Source organism: Drosophila hydei, unplaced genomic scaffold (assembly GCF_003285905.1).
Source record: "Drosophila hydei strain 15085-1641.00,03,60 unplaced genomic scaffold, DhydRS2 tig00000001-arrow-pilon, whole genome shotgun sequence".
NCBI classification, from domain to species: Eukaryota; Metazoa; Arthropoda; class Insecta; order Diptera; family Drosophilidae; genus Drosophila; species Drosophila hydei.
The window spans coordinates 3,626,183-3,644,384 of record NW_022045643.1 but is presented as its reverse complement, the minus strand read 5'-3'; the positions used below and the strand labels follow the sequence as shown (position 1 = coordinate 3,644,384).

At 42.9% G+C, this 18,202-nt stretch overlaps 5 protein-coding genes across 6 annotated transcripts; 2 read left to right on the top strand and 3 right to left on the bottom strand.

Moving 5' to 3' along the window:
- The first annotated feature begins 3,835 nt into the window (after window positions 1-3,835).
- On the top strand, window positions 3,836-6,391 carry LOC111603711 (zinc transporter 1). Of its 2 annotated transcripts, XM_023321411.2 has the most exons (6): window positions 3,836-4,022; window positions 4,083-4,207; window positions 4,958-5,055; window positions 5,117-5,630; window positions 5,693-5,927; window positions 5,988-6,391. In XM_023321411.2, the coding sequence occupies exons 1-6, from the start codon at window positions 3,846-3,848 to the stop codon at window positions 6,171-6,173; spliced, it is 1,335 nt and encodes a 444-aa protein (XP_023177179.1). In that variant the 5' UTR covers window positions 3,836-3,845; the 3' UTR covers window positions 6,174-6,391. The 2 variants fall into 2 exon arrangements, with proteins under 2 accessions (XP_023177179.1, XP_023177180.1); XM_023321412.2 differs by lacking the exons at window positions 3,836-4,022; window positions 4,083-4,207 and adding an exon at window positions 4,724-4,792.
- Window positions 6,392-7,563: 1,172 nt separating this feature from the next.
- On the bottom strand, window positions 7,564-8,615 carry LOC111603706 (phosphatidylinositol N-acetylglucosaminyltransferase subunit C). Its single transcript, XM_023321405.2, has one exon. It carries the CDS (start codon window positions 8,544-8,546, stop codon window positions 7,686-7,688), a length of 861 nt encoding a protein of 286 aa, XP_023177173.1. The 5' UTR covers window positions 8,547-8,615; the 3' UTR covers window positions 7,564-7,685.
- A 113-nt stretch (window positions 8,616-8,728) lies between these two features.
- LOC111603676 (unc-112-related protein) lies at window positions 8,729-11,482 on the bottom strand. Its single transcript, XM_023321355.2, has 2 exons — window positions 11,328-11,482; window positions 8,729-11,239 (listed from the first exon to the last, which is right to left on the bottom strand). Exon 2 carries the CDS (start codon window positions 11,118-11,120, stop codon window positions 8,994-8,996), a length of 2,127 nt encoding a protein of 708 aa, XP_023177123.1. The 5' UTR covers window positions 11,121-11,239; window positions 11,328-11,482; the 3' UTR covers window positions 8,729-8,993.
- Window positions 11,483-12,018: 536 nt separating this feature from the next.
- On the top strand, window positions 12,019-14,443 carry LOC111603730 (myosin heavy chain, embryonic smooth muscle isoform). The gene is made up of 5 exons (XM_023321440.2): window positions 12,019-12,218; window positions 12,278-12,769; window positions 12,825-13,050; window positions 13,112-13,888; window positions 13,945-14,443. Exons 1-5 carry the CDS (start codon window positions 12,214-12,216, stop codon window positions 14,236-14,238), a joined length of 1,794 nt encoding a protein of 597 aa, XP_023177208.2. The 5' UTR covers window positions 12,019-12,213; the 3' UTR covers window positions 14,239-14,443.
- Window positions 14,444-14,530: 87 nt separating this feature from the next.
- On the bottom strand, window positions 14,531-18,179 carry LOC111603728 (ribosome biogenesis protein BMS1 homolog). Its single transcript, XM_023321439.2, has 2 exons — window positions 16,295-18,179; window positions 14,531-16,238 (listed from the first exon to the last, which is right to left on the bottom strand). Exons 1-2 carry the CDS (start codon window positions 18,078-18,080, stop codon window positions 14,548-14,550), a joined length of 3,477 nt encoding a protein of 1,158 aa, XP_023177207.2. The 5' UTR covers window positions 18,081-18,179; the 3' UTR covers window positions 14,531-14,547.
- Window positions 18,180-18,202: the final 23 nt, after the last annotated feature.

Below are 18,202 nucleotides of genomic sequence, written 5' to 3'. Positions count from 1 at the left end.
TATATTTTATACAGGTATACATATATAAACCTATTATGTATTACAACAATCGTGATATGACTATAAATCATTCTATAAGTATGTAATCTTGGAGCGCTTATCCTTGTAGCCAAATCGGAAATTGAATGTTAATTACGAGCAGTAAGACTTTTGGATATAATTATATATATCTATATAATATGTTCTCCTATATAAACATGATTCAAAGTTAGCATAATTTTGACTCTTTTTATAAGCTTAAGCTAGGATAAATGTAGTTTATTTTTATACACGATTTGTATTTCTAAACAATTTATTGCTCAGTCAATATTAGCCTTGGTCAAGAGCAGTTGAGCAATTGTTGTAATCACAATTTGTAAAATTGTAAATTAGTTTTTCGTTTAACATATCATTTGCCACTGATTCTGTGTAGCTTTAAGTTAACTTAATTATTATAAACACGTGCCTAGAAAACTGAAAAACTCAAAAACTGATTAACTCGCTGAATTGGCCGTCAAATCGACCCACCCACCTCCCGCCTCCCCTCTTTATATCTGAAATGTTGAATTCAAATGTGTTAGTAGTCGCACTATTTTTGGATGAGAGCTTTACTTAACTCCCTGACTCTCCCCCCTCTCTCTCTCCCTCTCCTATACTTAGCGCACTTCGAGCCGCTTGTCATTTGATTAAGCTGTCCTCTTTGTCTTGCCAGACACGTTTGCATCAGGTATTTGCTGCCAACGTCGCTATCGGAGAGTGGCTCAACGGCTCAATAAATGTTGTGGTGTGGCGTGGTGTGCTATCAGCTAAAGCCCTGTCTATGAGGCATGACATGGTCTAAGGCAAAGCAAAAGACTTTTGACCAGTGTTCAATCAAGTGCGAAGGTGAGAACAGCGAGCCTTTTACAGGTGCATAGATATATAGCGCATGTGAGTTAAGTTCAAGCTGTAACATTTTGGCCCCATAGGCTGCAGCTGTTGCCAATCAATGTGCAGCAGGAGCTGCTGTTTGCTTTATTAATATTAGTTTCCGTAAATGTCTCCATATATATATATATATATATCTCCTATTTCTTGCTCAGTTTTCTCTGTGATTTTTTCCTGCTTAACAAAGAAGTTAAATAATTGCGTCGCAATTGTAAATATTTTTGTTATAACATCATCGGCTAGTCAGTGAGTCGAAGCGCAACAGAGATATTTATTCAGGAAGCTATCAAATAGCCTTAGGAATCTTGTATTCATTTGAAATTTGGTTGTATACAAAGTAACATAATAAATGATAGCTAATAGACACTCCTTCTGCTTACAAACCTATTCAATAATTGTAAATTAGTTTAAACTCAGTTTCCACAGTTTCTGTGCACTTCTATTGAGTTAACCAAGTAAAGCTTTGGCTACTTTGCATTATATTTATTTGCATGTAGCTATATAAATAGGAGCAGACAGACTAATAAATATATATGATAATAGCACTTATCACACGATTTGTTTAACACAATGTATTCCCATTGTTTTTATATAATTCTCGTATCTCTTCACTGTCACTTTCCCGTAGTTTCTAAGCCAACCCAAAAACGATAAGCAACGACTTTAACAAACAGTCGCAAAGGGTATTACGAGTTTCAAAATGAAATATTAGAGTATGACAAATAACAAACAGAAGCAGAGTTTCGATATGAAACTTCCTCTCTAGGGAATATATATATATAAATATATATATATATATATATTTGAATGACAAAAGTATATCAAGTATATTTAAGTATTTTGTAGCTTGTGCTGCTTAAGCTAATTGCGAATTATAACGAAAGAAAAATACTAAATGCTAATAATCTAGTATTTTAGTATTTTTTGCAATTTGCTTTCTTTTTAGTTACAATTCGCAATTAGTTTAAGCAGCACAGCGATGATTGCAATACTATTTTTATGAACAGCTGTATATGCATTTAATTCATATTATATAGCCTTAGCAATTTTTACTTACATATTGCTTTAGCTCTTGTTAGTGTTCTTCTTCTTCCATTTTGCACACACGCCGTCGTTGCTGCGTGCTTATCGCACGCTGTCGCAGATCTTTATCTATTGTAAGCGCCCTCTGATAACACGATAAACGCAAATATTGGTCTCTAGATAAGGCTAACGGCTTACGCATTGTTCGGATGTATCACATTGGGCTGGCTAAATACACAATTAGTGTTTTCTTTGCATATTTTACCATAATTTTTTGGCGTCTCGTGTGCCGAGACTAGGCGAGATAAAGCGAAGAGAAAAATCACAAAGCGATTGTAAAATCAATTGTTTTTGTTGTTGTTGAGGGGGTCTTTTGCAGATTGTGGTTGAATGACGATGATGCAGTGAGCAATGCCAACACTTGCAGCGCGGTCGAAGAGAGTTTGTTTAGTTGCTTAGTCAACAAGCTGATCGGATATACATAATATATGAGAAAGTCAATGCGAACATGCAAATTGTTTTTCTTAGCAACAAGCCCGCCGCCCCTTACCAATTGCACCCCCGCCACTAGGCGCGCCCGCTTGACGACACGTCGATTGCCGTTCTTTGTATTTTATTCGTTTCAGTTGAAATTGTTTTGTATACCTTACTTATGTTTACATAAAAAAATAAAACAAGTGCTGTTGCAACGTTTCGCAGAAAGAAACAATTGTTATCTATATGTAAATACATTGCATACAGGCCTTTCCAACTGCCGGCCAACTCGTGCTTTCCCATAACAGTAATTAGCTTTGCAGCAGCAACAGTAGTAGCAGCAGTAGCCGCTGCATTTAAAAATCCGTTCATCTTAATAAAGTCTGCAAAGCAAATGCAATTTTTTGTGTAAGTCAAACAAATTCGCCGCTACAGAGGAAAGATAGAGAGAGGGAGAGAGTGAAGAGAAATGGACAACAATCCTATTGGACTAACTGCTGATCAAGTCTTACTCTCTTAACATATAACAACAGTATCAATAAGCAACGAGAGGAAGAAGACAAATATATCATAATCCAATCGGACATCTGCTCTTCACAGTCGTGTCTTATAAGAAGTAGCAATGAGAAGTCAGTCATATTCAATAGTCAAACAGAGTGTGAGAAGCAAACGAAAATCCAATTGGACTATCAGTTCGTGCTTTAATCAACTGTTAATCCCTTAACATTTCAATGTTAATAACAATACATGTGCGCAAGTGTTAAACATTCTATTACGAACTGAGCTAAATTCAACTTTTAAAATTAAAGTATTACTAACATGATGCATACTCATTCACTCGATAACAGTGCTACTGCCACATTTCATAATCAGTCCTTTCCCATTTGTGCTTCCAATAACACTATATAAAGTGCAGCAGATGCACTTAAAAATTAGTTTCACTTAGCAAGTCCTGCAAATCCAATGCAATTCTTTGTGTAAGTCAATCAAAGCAAAGCTCAAAGAGCAATCAACCATAAACAGAAAGAGAGAGAGAGACTGATAGAGAAAGAGTGAGAGAGAGAAAGGGACAGGTAACAAACACATTTGGAATGGCTGCCCCTGTTTTTGGAGGGCGGCGTGTTTGCTACGCCCACTCAAGCGTAGCCTAAATTGTTTTTCAATTTTATCTAATTTCATTCAATTAAATCTCGTTGTAAAACTTTTCCAACAATAAAAGTTTCCGTGACAATTGAATAAACTCAATTTGTTACTAATTTGTTTTCAAAGATTTTTCACTTAAAAAGAATTAAATTTATTCAATGAATTGATTTGTGGACCTGCACCAATTCTTATATGATATAGAAATTAAGAAATTTTTCAAAAGGCGTTTGAGTTACTTAGAGTCAACTATATATCTGATCATATATATAAATATTTTTGTATTTTCCAGATTCTCCAAGATGTCCAAATATTCGGGCAAAAAATGTCGCCTGCTCTCAATGATGTGGCTGACGGCATTTTTCTTCTTTGTGGAAATCATCGTGGGCTATGTGACCAACTCGATGGCGCTGGTGGCGGACAGTTTTCACATGTTGGGCGACATAGCTGCCCTGGTCATATCATTCCTCTCCGTGAAGGTGACTATATATACTCTTAACATCAGAATCAACTTAAAATACATATATTCCTCCTCACAGATGTCGCCTAAGAAATGGTCAAAGAACACCTTTGGCTGGGCACGTGCTGAGGTCCTGGGTGCTCTGGTCAATGCCGTATTTCTGGTTGCGCTCTGCTTCAGCATCACGATTGAGGCTTGCAAAAGGTGAGGCACCTGTACCCGCAGACACACATATATACGGCGTCATATACATGTTTCTGCTGCTGTTGTTGTTGTTGTTGTGGTCAACGCCTCCACAACACACACACCCAAAGCGCAATCGGAACAGTTTGCCTTGTCACCATTACGTTCGCTCGTGTATTTTCTTGACCATTTTGTTGTTGTTGTTAGTCACTCGTTTAATTTGTAAATTTGTATATTTGTATTTTGCTTTTGTTGTTTTTTTTTTTCGATATTTTTGTCATTCGTTATTCGCAACGTTTTAATTTGCATGCCGCGTGCATATTTATTTCTTGCCACTTTACGTTTTTATACGCCATTCGATTAAATGAACGTGCAAAGGCTTCTCCTTTATAGTTCAGTGAAATTGATCAGCTCTGAGCAAATTAGCGCATAGCTATGCACATATTAAATCGGGATTACTGGAAAAAAATAATTATTTTACCGACAAGTTAATTTTCATATTGTTTTGTAGAGCTTCCACCCAGATTCAATATCAAAATTCATCAATTGATCACATGTTAAACTTATTACATTTTCATGTTAATACCAGGAATTTGTTCACTCACTGTTGGTAGCAGAACAGAGCTTACGTTATTGACCTGCAGCATAACAGCGCTAATGTTATTCATAGCTGGACTGTTATGCCTGCAACGCAGTTAACATAATTTAAGCATATTTAAAGTATATGTTATTTATATCTAATTCAACTTTTATCTTGGATTTTCTTCACAGATTCATTGAACAGGAACCCATACATCAGCCAGAGCTTCTGCTGATTGTTGGCATACTTGGTCTGCTGGTCAATATGATAGGCCTTTGTCTGCTCTATGGTGCGTGTACTTTATATGACTTAACGTAACATATTAATTGAACAAACTGAAATGATTTTAGAGCATGGCGGTCATCATGGGCACTCGCATGGCGGCGGTCTGACACGCAATCACAGCCGGCTCACGGAGCTGGCCAACATGGATGAAGGCGAGGATGAGCCGAACGATTATGCCTATGAAAAGCAGAAGGAGAAGCAGGTGAAGAAGTCCAGTCACGGTCACAGTCATGATCCCGGCCAGATGAACATGCGTGGCGCCTTTCTGCACGTACTCAGCGATGCCCTAGGCAGTGTTATTGTAGTAGTCAGTGCCCTGGTCGTCTGGAAGAGCGACTGGGAGTATCGCCTGTACATTGATCCTGCTCTGTCCATTGTGCTGGTTGCGCTAATCTTGCACTCTGTGTGGCCGCTGCTGCGTGAATCGGCGCTGATTCTACTGCAAACGGTGCCTACGCACATTCAGGTGGATGCCATACAGAAGCGTCTGCTGGAGAAGGTCGATGGCGTGCTGGCCGTGCACGAATTTCATGTCTGGCAATTGGCCGGAGATCGCATCATTGCTTCCGCCCACATACGGTAGGAATTAGACGAGATATCATCAAGTGCTCTTATCTAATTTTGCGTTTAAATCCTTGCAGTTGCCGCAATCTGTCGGAGTATATGAAGATAGCCGAAAAGGTCAAGGAGTTCTTTCATAATGAAGGCATACACTCGACCACCATACAGCCAGAGTTCAGTGAGATCGAAGGCTGCAATATGTCCGATGGCACCTCTAGCATTAATATGAGCGGTTCCGATTGCTGTGCCCTCGACTGCCCCACCACAGAGGAAGGCTGCGTCAAGGCCACCTGCTGCCAAAATAACAACAAATTGGTAATTTACAACGATTTCATATTAAGCAGCAACAACAACTTAACTTCATATCTCTTTCAGAACCAGCTGCCTTCACCCTCGAGTTCGCCCTACATGTGCCGTCAACGCAATGCGGCACGCCAAGCTGGCGATGTAGAGGCTGGCTCGCTACTAGAGGCTGCATCCAGTGGCGTCAACCAGGTGATAAGCAATGGCAGCGCTGTTACAACAGCCGCGGAGCCAACGCCAAAGAATGAAATAGTCTGACAACAGCAACAGCAGCAGCCAACAGCACAACAGCATCAAGTACACTTTGACACAAGCCCAACCACTACAACAACAGGAACAACAACCACAACCACAACACGTGATATAAAGCAAACAACTTCCAAAGTCATCGCAGCCAGCGATGCCAGCCCAAGTCTCTCGCTGACCGCACAAAGACGTCGCGAACTGCAGCTGCGTGCCGAAGAGCAGTCCAAGGAGCAAGTGAAACTCAGCGGTGGTGCCTGCACCCGGAATGGCGATGAGGTGGCGCTTTAAAGAAACAGTAGCAGTAGAAGGAGACACAACCCAAACTGTGTAGTAGAAAATACACAAAACACAAAGACACACACACATATATTTTGTTTTTAGTTCGTGGTTAAGTGCAGGTTCTCAACGTTGTTGTCTAGTTTAGCAGATAAACAATTATTTTAAAGTGTTGGTGCTTATGTGAAAGAACCGACAACAACAACAACACAAACATTAACAGCGCACCATAATTCATTTATATATTTTATGTGCTAGTTTAATTGAAATCAAAATGCTTAGATTTAGCAATTTAACAGTCTTTCATATAATATATATATAAATTATATGAAATGTTGATAGATTGAACAAAAATGAAACAAAGGATTAGTTAATTTTTAGCCTTAAGTGCAACAACAATTAAGTATATATGTACGTTTTTTACATTTTGAAAAAGTTTATACATGAAAAGGAGAAAAAGAAGGAAAAACACATTATATTTAGTAGATACATATATATAAATATAAATATATATATATATAGTTAATGATCAAAGACAGTGACAGCGGCGACTGTTTAGCGGAAAGTTAAAAGAATTATGAATACTTAGTGTATTACAATTTTTGCAAATTCTATAAACAAAAGTAAAATAAAAACTTATATATACATTCTATAATTAGGCATTAATTTCGTATTCTTAGTAGTTTGATTAATAATGCTAAAGTGTAAAAAGGATTTTACTGCGCTATGCTAATTAATTAGTATGTCATTAAATGTATTTATTATTAATACGACGCTGTATTATCTTAACTGATTCTTTCACTATGTCTGCGTATATGTTTGTAAATATGCCTACATCAAACAGATATCATTATATAATTAAATGATACGAGATAAAAACCAAAATCTAGATAATTTTATTTTTTTATTAATAGCCAAAGTCATGCGAAATCATTTTCAAGTTTCATTTGTAAATATATTTTTTGTTTTTGCAATTTTCATTCGTTTCATAACAACTTAAAACAATAATCAAAGTATATGCATTTTATTTACAGAGTATACATCTTTTTCTGTATATTTACAATCGAGTTTAAGTGGATTTTAATTAAAATTAAATTTAAAATGAAAATAAATTATAAAAGCTGTTTCAATGGAATGCAGATAAAAATTCAAAAGTAACAAAGAAAGTGTGTGACAAATAAATATCTAGTGCTCTGGCTCGTGCTCCCCGTCATCGATGCATTGCATCTCTGAGAAGCGAAGCTGACGCTATAAATTCTCATCCAGATTCTTGTCGGTGTTCTCCTCGACAATGGCCTCGTCCCAGGGACCGTGAATGTTGAACTTATAGCGTTGCTGCCTCACGAATATGAGCGGGCAGACAAAGTTGATGAAGAGCGTGCTGCAGGCATACAGACATAGCACAGGACGTGATATGTGATAGAGCGCCGTACAGCATATGCAGAAGATGGGCACCATGCAGAGGGCATGCCATGTGGCAGCTGTTATAATGGGATACAGCACGAAGAAGATTGCCGCCTCCACGAGCAGCACAAAGGCGTGATAAGATGTAGACAGACGTGAGGCTAGGCAGATAGCTCCGAATATGGCTGCATTTAGGGATATTGCCTTGGAGACCATGGCCACAGATAGGCCGTAATCGGAGAACATCAGATTGAAGAGCATCACAAAGAATGTCGTTGTATATATGGTGTCCGTACTAATGGCCTGAGTCAGGGTATGCAGCATTGGTGAGAATATGTAGCCGAAGAGCAGCACCGTGACTAGCGTCTTCGAATCCTCGCCGAGCAGTTTCATGCTGAGGCTGCTGCCACGATAATACAAATATCCAAGTCCAGTGATGATGCACGAGGGCACCAGTATACTGGTGGGTCCGACGCTATCACTGAGCATCATATGGTAGAGTATCAAAAAGCCGGTTATGCAGGAAATTTGATTGTTCAGCACGGTGCTGCCGGCAACAGCCTCACCAAATGTATAAAGTCGCACGTGGAGATTTGTTTGCAAATCTTTAAGAAAACTCACATCCGTATAGTTGTCCGGATACTCGCGATTCGAGTAGAGGTTCTTGACCCAAGGCTTTCGTCTACCATGCGTGGTTTTAGCCATTTTTTAATACAAACCAAAAACATTTGACAATTGGCTTGTTTACAAGTAATCAGCTGATAGGTTCATCGATATCACACACACTTTTACATTTGTTATCGTTGTATCGATAACAAAGGGGCACGGAAATGAATTCAAATTCAAAACGATCTCACAAATTGTTAAAATGTTTTATTTTATTTGCGCTTAAGAGTTAGTTGTATAAAGGCTGAATTCTTATTAAGTTAGGAAGGCAAAAGTGCCCTTGGCTAGTAAATAGAGTTAAAATCAGTTAAAATCCATTGGATTAGTTAAAAAAAGGTCAATTGTCGAAGAATTGGTTCAAATAACCCAAGTAACATTGCATTAAAAACTGTGATTAGGCACGTTCGTCAGATTATAAAAATGGGCTATAAATAAGGCCACTGTCAACAATAAAAGATTCTTCTATAAATATGAAAAATATAGAATTTACGACCAGCCGCCCGTCAGCTTATGAAACAGTTCTTCGTTGAGCGTCTGATTGTTATCCTTGGAGCGCATGGACATAAAAATGTAACCGCCTATAAATTCGTGCACCACCTTACAATCGGCAGAGTGGCAAGAGAAGACGACGTTCTCATCGTTAAACTGAATCATCATGCACTTAATGCCCCAGTTGACATTCCAGGCCTTCATGCTATTGTAGCGCCAGGTCTTGATGTGATCCCCCGTGCTAAGATCCATGCGCATGATTCGATTGTGGGCTACACCTAGCAGCTCCTCCTTGCGGTGGCCGTCGAACTTGATGATGAACAGCGAAACGCCGAAGTCAGGCAGCGATTGCCAAGCCTGGATATACTTCAATTTCGCTTCTAGCAGAGAGAGGTCTCGCACATTGGCATGTGCCTCCAGAATACGCTGTACCGCCTTGCCGGAAAGCTTGCGCATCATCTTCTGCGACAGATAGTCTACAGGGTCCACACTGCGTGGATCGATGTTGACGTGTATGCCATGTACTGGTCGTTGCATCTGCAGCAGGGACAGAATGCCATCGACTTCGCTTTCGTATGTGCTGTCTGCCAGGGAGCGACCTTTGGCTGCCAGACGGCACGCAGCCAGCCACTTAGCGTACTGCTGCTCGTTCTCGCAACGCACCCAGACTTCGCTGTTGGGTCCATGACCATCCTCCGGTGACACCTCCAGCCGTATGGCGTATTTTCCCTGTGCCAGATTCACATCTGGTGTCACCTCGCAGCCACGTAAATTGATACTAATTGCGGGTGCAGTACGTCGCGAATCCTCTGCGCATTTGTATAGATGCAAGTGTAAATCGCGATACGTGAAGAAGTAGCGCTTGTAGCCGCGTAATGTAAAACGTTGTGGCTTAAGGAACCGTAGGTAGTCGGAGAGTTCCGGTATGTGTGTAATATTAACAGAATCGTTGGCGTTGCTACCTTCCAGCGTGATTTTCAGTTCATTGAGTGCCGAATCGATGTCATCATCATCGTTCTCCTGACTGGATGTATCAATGCCCGAATCAACGGCGGGCAACGGCTGCATGTCCACCTGATGATTCACCTGGAACTGAAGAGCTGCAAACATCAGCGTCTCCTGCTCGGTGCAATCCAGTTCTTCGTTTAAAATGGACCACTTGGCTTGCTCGTACAGCTGATTGATGCGCACCTGGTCGTACTTGGGATTCATATCGAAGAACATATAGTATTTAAAGCGCAAGCACAGCGTATCATATTCCCGGATGCCCTGCTCCATCAGCGACAACGAACTGTCCAGCCAGCCGACATTCAGACGTGCCTTCTCCACTAACGATTTGGGGCGCAACAGACGGGCACGTACCTCAGCGCTGGGAGCATGAGGCGAGCTGGCCAAGTTCTCCTGAAAGTCACCCAGGCTCGAGGAGGAAGAATCATAGGTACCATAACCTGTATGACTGGGCTTCCAGTTGCCGGGAGTATGAGGTGTGGGCGAGCGCTTGCCTGCCACATGATGTGGAGAAAGCGGCGCACAAAAGAACATACCCGGGGCAGATGGTTTGTCCAGGCTGCCGTTGCTGCCACCATTGAAGCTTGAATTGATGGGCACAAATGAGTTCGTATCTGCTGCAGGTTGCAGATAAGTCGTGCCATCCGGCTCGGCAATTGGCACACGTTTCAGATGCGGCAGCTGAGCAAAGTTCTTTTTTAGATGCTCCGCCTCGAGTGGCTTACATAAGGACAACTCCTCCGGATAGCGTATGTCTAGCTGTTTGCACAAACTCACAACAGCTGCAAAAGTCTTCGCCGAATAATCCACACGGCAATCAATGTAACGCAGATCTGGCAACTGGACGCGCAGAACCTTGTGCATGGGCGTAAAATGAAGCAAGTTGTCCGCTTGGACGCCACATTGATCGAGCGTGGCTCGTGTGCGTGTAAGCCAAATGTTTTTAGCTGGCCAGTAGAGCGCATGATCTGACCAATCTTTCGGAATCTCTGGATCAACTAGCTGCAGCATTATACTGCCCAAATGCTGGTCACCGCGCACGCGCATTGTGCGCTCCAGTGACAGATCCGTTATGAAAACGCGCAAATTCCATGAGTTTTCGCCAACGTGAATCATTTTTACTTATTTGGGTGTGCTGATGTCAGATGTGCCCTTTAATCTGCAGCCGTTCTCTCTCTCTCTCTCACTCTTTCAGTAAACGTCCTTGTGGCGGCGCCTACGTCAATTCGCTTCGCCTACAAAGAAGAAAAACTTATGACTTTGTGTTGCATCTGTTTAGTAATACAGTTATTTCAACAAATTATTTAGGTTTCAACTACACACTTTAATGCGGGCACGCTGCATATGTCGTAATACTTCCGGATGCGCACAATTGCATTGATTGATTTTCACTTAAGAAACTGGAGCAATTAATGAAAATGCATTGAAATAGAAAGCGATGTTCGCTGTTCAATAAAGAGCTGTTAGGTTGTTCACTGGCGAACTAGTTGCGAACTAAATGAGCATTTGCAACGAGTTGCCAGCATCACGCTAATCGATAGACCATTGGTTTGATTTTTATGATAGACAAGTACCGTTACATACGCTTTGCCATGACAACGGAATACAGATTAGATTTGATCTCCATATAGTTTGACTGTTTCAAATGCTTTTTCCATGCCAATGGACCACAGCTTCAACTAAAAATTTAACTGATTTTAAAGAAACGCATCATAAGCAATTGTTGTCTGGAGCTGTTGCCGTTCTGTTGAACCGGCTTGATAAAATGCGGACAAAATGAACATTTTGAACAAGTTGCCAGTGCCCTCCTATCGATATGAAACCTTACTTTGCATTGTTTTGGCGATAGGCAAGTACCGTTATATTTGTTTTGCCATGGCAACTGACTACAGATTAAAAACCAGCCCCAAGGCTAAAGGCTTCAATAACTTTTTACAAACAAACAATAACAAACAAACAAAAAATTCGTAACCACAGCAGCAGCCATTTAATTTTCAGTTAGAAATCGACAGCTGAACCAGCCGGCAACAATATAACACCAACATTCAAATTCAGCATTAACAATATTTACACAGAAAAAACAACTCAACAAATAAATTCCAACTTTTCTGCGTAATAATAAAAAAGAAAATAAAGTGCGTATGCACTTTAATGGTATTGCTGTGCAAACCCGTATTCCCAAAAAGTAAAGAAGCTCAGTGGGATAATCATGTCGTAAGTATCCCAGTGGATAACTTCATTATCGTTCATCCTCCTTCACTCGCAACTCACAGGTTGCCGGCTAAAAGCTGTGAAAGTCTATATTCGGCTAGCTCTCGCGAGTCTGCTAGCCAAATTTATCAGCGGAAAGCACCGCCACGCGGTATGAAAGCAGGAAATGGCATTCGCCAGCCATCAATGGTGCCCAACAATGGCTCCAGCGATATCCATCAACGAGTGATGTCGGCACGTAATTTGCGTGTGAAGACCTTTCAGAATCAGCTGGCTGATGCCCAGGCCGAGATCGCGAACTTAGCCCACGAGAATCGCATGCTGCGCACCATGCACAAACGCCAATCGACGGCACTCAATAAATATGAGAATACGGGTGCGGAACTGCCACAGCTTTTGCATTCTCATGCCGAGGAGCTGCGTGTATGGCAGACCAAACATCGCAATGTGCAGGCCGCCAACAAGGAGCTGGAGCAGAAGCTCAAACAGAAAGAGACACAAATCCTGACTCTAAGCGACCAGAACAGACACTTCAGTCAGCTCATTCGAGACAAGTAAGTGGAAGTTGAGCAAATCAGAATTTCATTTTTATATGCATTTACTTTGTAGAAATCTGGATGAACGACAGAAGCTGCAAGATAAGCTACGTTTGTTGGAGCAGCGTCTGCAGGAGAAAGATAACGAAATGAAGCTAATGACACGCAAGGTGCAGCTGGAATCGAAGAATTTCAAACAGCAGCTCCTCAACGAGCAAAAGAAGTGCAAAGAAGTGATGCTGAAGCTAGAGAAGGCCAAGTTGGAAATTAGTGGTTATCGCAAGCTGGAGGAGTTTACAGTTGAGTCTGCTCATTGAAGCTGATGTGTGTATATATTTATCATGTTATGCCCATTTGTAGGTTGACAAGACAAATCCCTTGTCTGCGGGAAGACGCACCAAATTGAATGCCGTCGAGGAAACAGATAAGATAGACAAGCTAGAGAAGTCACTCGAAATGCTGGACAAGGCTATTGAGAAGAACAATCAAAGTGAATTCAATGCACTGACCGACGTTGTGGATACGGACTCAAATTTTGACTTCGAGAAGGACGACGATGGGGAGAAGAGTGCCACACAACCGGAGGGTCAGAATACCAAAGACAACAAACCAATACGCGCCAAATTGACGCTGCCTCCAGCTAACAACCAACTTAAGCAGACACCCAGTACTCTATCCAATGGATCCCGTCCTTCTCAACTCAATTCTAGCAAGCCAAACTCACGCCTGCGTAGCGGCGGCGTCTTTGGAGGAAGTATATCCACATTGGCCAGCAGTAATGCACGCAGTAGCTTGGCAAGCAAGCGTCGAGAGGGCGACACGACTTCTAAGCGTACAGCAGCATCAGCAGCAACAGACGCAGCTGCCGATAAACTGGACACACTGGCAAAAACTTTGGAATACGACTATGAAGAGGATTCAGAGCATGATGAAGATGAGGACAGTGATGGCAAGAAGTATGGAAAAATGGACGAAGAAGATGATGCTGCAAGCGAAGAGGAGGAGAATCAAAATAACAGCCGTGTGGAATATGCCTCATACTTGGACACTAAGTGTGAGTTGAGTGACATGATGGAAATGGACGAAGAATATGAATACGACGAAGACGATTTACAATCGCCCCCAAGCAAAGCTGTGGTAAGTAAATTTCAACTGTATTAATCTATAATTATTACCATTATTACTCCACGCAGCAAAAGCTGAATTTGCGCGCGCCTATCATGAAGGAAAACATAGCTGGCATAAGGAAACTCATCTCTGATGACCAGAAAGAACGCGAGAACTTCTTGGATACCCACTGTCGTCCCATTTCGGGCACCAATGTGCGCGAGGATCCTGCCAAAAAGAAGCGCCCAACAACAACGGCTGCAACAGGAGGTGCTGCAACAGGAGGTGCTGCTGCTGCTGGTGGTCAACTGGTTGCCAGTCGTAAGCATGCTCTGCTCGCCGCACTAAAGGTCATTGACGACAACAAGGATGAGGATTAGATAGGTGTTTTCTTTTCAGACTATAAGCGTTAAGTTATATTTTTTATTTGATTCAAAGTAAAGAGCTCTATAAGCGGCCAGCTGAAGCAGGTGCAGCACAAGCTGCACAAAATGCCTGATCGCTATGGATGCCGTGCCCATGGTCCAGCATTTAATGCAGTTACGTACTGCACCTGCTCCAGCACCGTTGAGCATGTAAAAGTGACATGCGTGGAACACATACTGTGGCAGTTGAGATGCAACAGTTTCAAATTGTACAAATGTATTTTTTAAGTTTACCTTAGGATCTATATGTACATTATTTCATTATTATTTACTGTTCTTGCCCCGCATCTTGCTTATGGCCCGGGAAACCTTTTTGCGTAGCTCCTTTTGTCGCTTCAGTTTGGATGCTTCGTCAGCTCGCTTTTGGGCACGGAAATTTTTCATACGTTGTTTCGTTTCCCTGCGTTCGCGATGGCGTTTATCCTTGTAGTTCGTCTCGATCATTTTCATCATTTTGGCCACTTTCTGTTCGTACGGAGAGTTGATCACGGCAACACGTTCGAGTGCTTCCCTAGGATTCTCTGGGCCCATCTTCGGTTTATCCTTGTAGGGCAGGGCACGCTGCAGTGCCTTCGGTATGACCAGCGGTCGGAAGATCTTCGGCTTGCGAACTATTTCTGTGTACATGCTATCCGGCTGTGACTCGTTTTGCAGAGCCCTTTCCCGCTTCAGTTGGCCAAGTGTTTTCATGCCTTGCCACTGGCTCTTTTGCTCTGGGGGCAGCAGAAGCGAAGTAATCGGTGCATAGAAACGTGGCACCTCCACACGGAACCAGGTGCGACAGAACACAATGTCGCTCAGAAGTATCTTGTCCTCAAATGTAGCACGATATGAACCTTCCGGCGTGTGATGTGCCTTTTTGATTTGGCCACGAATGCCCGAGACGGTTTTAATCTTTGCGCCCTCAAATTTGGCCACCTCGAGCGACGAGTTGAACATGTCCTTAATGAACGCAGTGTTTTTGTAGATCTTAAACGGATGTCCCACTAGCTTTAGTTTCTTCATGATCTGCGAAGATTTGTCCAGTTCGGTAACGCAGCCTGTAGCAGCGATCCGGAAGCCCAAACGCTTCATTTCCTCCTGATCCTGACGCACCGTTTGCAATGCCAGAAAGCCCGTATTCTGCGGTGTTATGGGACCCCAGAAGGTCATGCTGCAGGTCACATGATTGGGCGTATACTTGAGATAACGATGCCTCAAATTGTCCTCAACCTTCGCAAAAATTGCCACCGTTTGGAAGCGACGCCAGCCCATAGAAACAATCAATGGATCGCCAGTCTTAAGAATCTTCTTGTACCAGCGATGCTTCTTTACCTTGCAATTAACATAGCCCACGTTCTCCTCAGTCATGTTGAGTGCACCCACTAGCACCGGGTAGCTCGCATCGAAGTTCTCCACAAACTCAGCTGCTATGGATTTGAAGCCCAGGCGTACATACAAGCCAGCGCGATAGCCTTCGATCTGGATGCGCAGCTCATTGTCCAGCTGAGCAAATTCACTTTTGTTCAGCTCACTTTGCTTTTGGGCTTCCGCCTTGAGGTCCTCGTAGAATGAGTGGTCTCCAGTGATTCGTCCACCATCATTTTCACCCTTCTCCCCATTATTATCATATTCTGCATCGAATTTTGCCTTCAGTTTCAGCTTTTTTGCCATAAGCTCAGCCTTTGTCAGATTCTCCTCCTCCACGCGTGTCATTCTACGTTTGGCGGGTGGACCTGCGGCAGCCTCATCAGCAGCGCTTGCCTCGTCTTCTTCAGCGGCTGCTTGCGGCTTACCGCTGTGCTGTTCGCCTGTTTCCAAATCCTCAAAGTCGCCATAAACTTCGCTATCCGCATCGCTCATGTCGTCCAATTTGAGCAAGTTTTCAGCATCCTCCGAGGCTTTCCATTTGCCCGTCACGAAGCAGTTCTTGATCAGCTCCTTGTTCGAGTCGGATAACCAGTCTCGAGTAGCATCTAAAATACAATAGGTTTCAATAAAGGCTTCGATCTATAGTGTTCTTAATTCATACCGCTTTGATACTCGAAGAAGCAGCGCTCGTCTTTGTCGCGAATGTCCTTGTCCTTTTGAATATCAGTTTGCTTTTTGGCCGCCACGCGAAACAAACCGCCTAATTCCTCTTCTGAATCCTCGGCATCACCTGCCTGCTGCTGCTTGCTTAGTTCACCTTGGTTGTAAACCCCGTAGACAATACGCATAAGATTTCGTGACTCCGAGTGGCGCTGCAGGAACGCATCACGTGCTTTTTGAGCCAAATTGGTTTTCCAGCTCATGTTGTTGGCTAGGATGCGTGCCTCATCATCCTCTTCGTCGGAAGCATCGCTGTTTGGGGCACTTTCTTTCACATCCGCCAAACTTTGATACTCCTCATCACCGGAGGAGCCATCCTCATCCTCGTCTTCTTCCTCCTCCTTATCGCTATTCTCGCCACGCCAATCATCAGCAGCAAATTCATCCGGCTGCTCTTCATCATCGGACGCTGCATCCAGGCCAGAATCATCGGCGTCGCTGTCTTCATCTTCATCCTCATCAGATTCTGCCTGATCTTCGCTTTTAAAATCCTTGGACATGATGGGAGCACCATCGGAGAAGAGTCGGAATTCCTGCTGTTCAATTTGCTCGTCCATAGTGGTTTTCTTGTCTATCAGCTTGCTGACCAGCGCCTCCTGCTCGCTGGCCTCTGCTGTCTTTTCCTTGTGAGAATGTGAGCCCTGGAGCTCAATATAGACAGCGTCTTTGTCATAAACGATGCCACCAACACCAGACATGGGCGCATAGAGCAGACGCTCTTTTTCTAACAGGCTGCGCTTCTTCTCTGTGCCAGGGAGAGGACACGGATCTGGTATAAGGCTTAGCTCGTCAATGCGCGCGTCCCCCAAACCGGCAATGTGCACCATGTGCTCCTGCTTGAGCGGCACACCACGCACATAGCCATACAGAACCACCTCTCGATCACATTTGGGATCACGACGCACTGCATCTGTGTTAGTAATGTCCTCCATGCGATCCACTAGCAGGTAGCTGTGGGCACCTCTCCACTGCAGCGGGCGGAACTTCATGACAGATATGAAGCGACCAAGGTTCTTGATCTCATTACGCAAATATTCGCCATGAAGCAGACCAGACAAATAGAAAAGTTTAGCTCCGTCGTATACCTCTGTCCAGAAGCGATGCTTTAGCTCCTTCTTGCGTTTCCGCAGCTGCTTAGGATTTTTAATCATGTCTAAGTGGGTCAACACACCCATTATCTTGGGCATGCCATGCACTTGGCAAATATTCAGAAACTCGAAGATCTCCATTTCAAAGCCATAGCTGGCATCACAGAGTAGAAGCACCAGATCCGCGCACTTAGCTACATCGATCATCGAGTTAATGTCGTTGTTGCACTCCAACAAGGTAATGCGTCGTTTCTTTGAAGTGACTATGGTAATGGGACCACGTATGTCCGTAACATTGGTGCGTGTGAAGCTCTTGATCAGATCCTTGATCAGCGTCGTTTTGCCAACTTTGGGTGGACCCACAATGGCAATCAGCACCGGTGGCGGTTCATCTGGTGTCTGATCGACTAAGGGGATATGTTGCTTTTTCGCCGTCAGATCCTCCTTGCGTCGAAAATTCCGTTCAGCACGTTGTGCCGAGTTAATGGCAAACGCTTTTGGATTTCGTTGGCGCGCAGTCAACTCGGGTTCCTTTTGATTGGCATCCTTTTTGGCCTTTACCTTCTTTTTGTCCGCTTTGACGCCGGACTGGCGAGCACGGTGCTGCTTGCGCTTATCTTGACCAACATCGTCAGCCATTATTTACGGTAAAAAATAAGAATAAAAATATAAATTCCGCTGCCGTTTATATATAGAGCTGCACGTGCGAGCGGAAGAGTAAATCACTTTAGTATTAAAATACTGAAAGGCTGTATTTAATT

What these genes read in the sequence shown, in the direction of transcription:
- LOC111603711 (XM_023321411.2), top strand. Translation starts at nt 3,846, where the DNA reads ATGTCCAAATATTCGGGCAAAAAATGTCGCCTGCTCTCAATGATGTGG. An exon ending in TATCATTCCTCTCCGTGAAG is followed by an intron (nt 4,023 to 4,082) that starts GTGACTATATAT and finishes TCCTCCTCACAG; the next exon opens with ATGTCGCCTAAGAAATGGTC. An exon ending in ATTGCTTCCGCCCACATACG is followed by an intron (nt 5,631 to 5,692) that starts GTAGGAATTAGA and finishes AAATCCTTGCAG; the next exon opens with TTGCCGCAATCTGTCGGAGT.
- LOC111603676 (XM_023321355.2), bottom strand. Translation starts at nt 11,120, where the DNA reads ATGATTCACGTTGGCGAAAACTCATGGAATTTGCGCGTTTTCATAACG.
- LOC111603728 (XM_023321439.2), bottom strand. Translation starts at nt 18,080, where the DNA reads ATGGCTGACGATGTTGGTCAAGATAAGCGCAAGCAGCACCGTGCTCGC. An exon ending in CTTCTTCGAGTATCAAAGCG is followed by an intron (nt 16,239 to 16,294) that starts GTATGAATTAAG and finishes ATTGTATTTTAG; the next exon opens with ATGCTACTCGAGACTGGTTA.
- LOC111603730 (XM_023321440.2), top strand. An exon ending in AGTCAGCTCATTCGAGACAA is followed by an intron (nt 12,770 to 12,824) that starts GTAAGTGGAAGT and finishes TTTACTTTGTAG; the next exon opens with AAATCTGGATGAACGACAGA. An exon ending in CGCCCCCAAGCAAAGCTGTG is followed by an intron (nt 13,889 to 13,944) that starts GTAAGTAAATTT and finishes TACTCCACGCAG; the next exon opens with CAAAAGCTGAATTTGCGCGC.
- LOC111603706 (XM_023321405.2), bottom strand. Translation starts at nt 8,546, where the DNA reads ATGGCTAAAACCACGCATGGTAGACGAAAGCCTTGGGTCAAGAACCTC.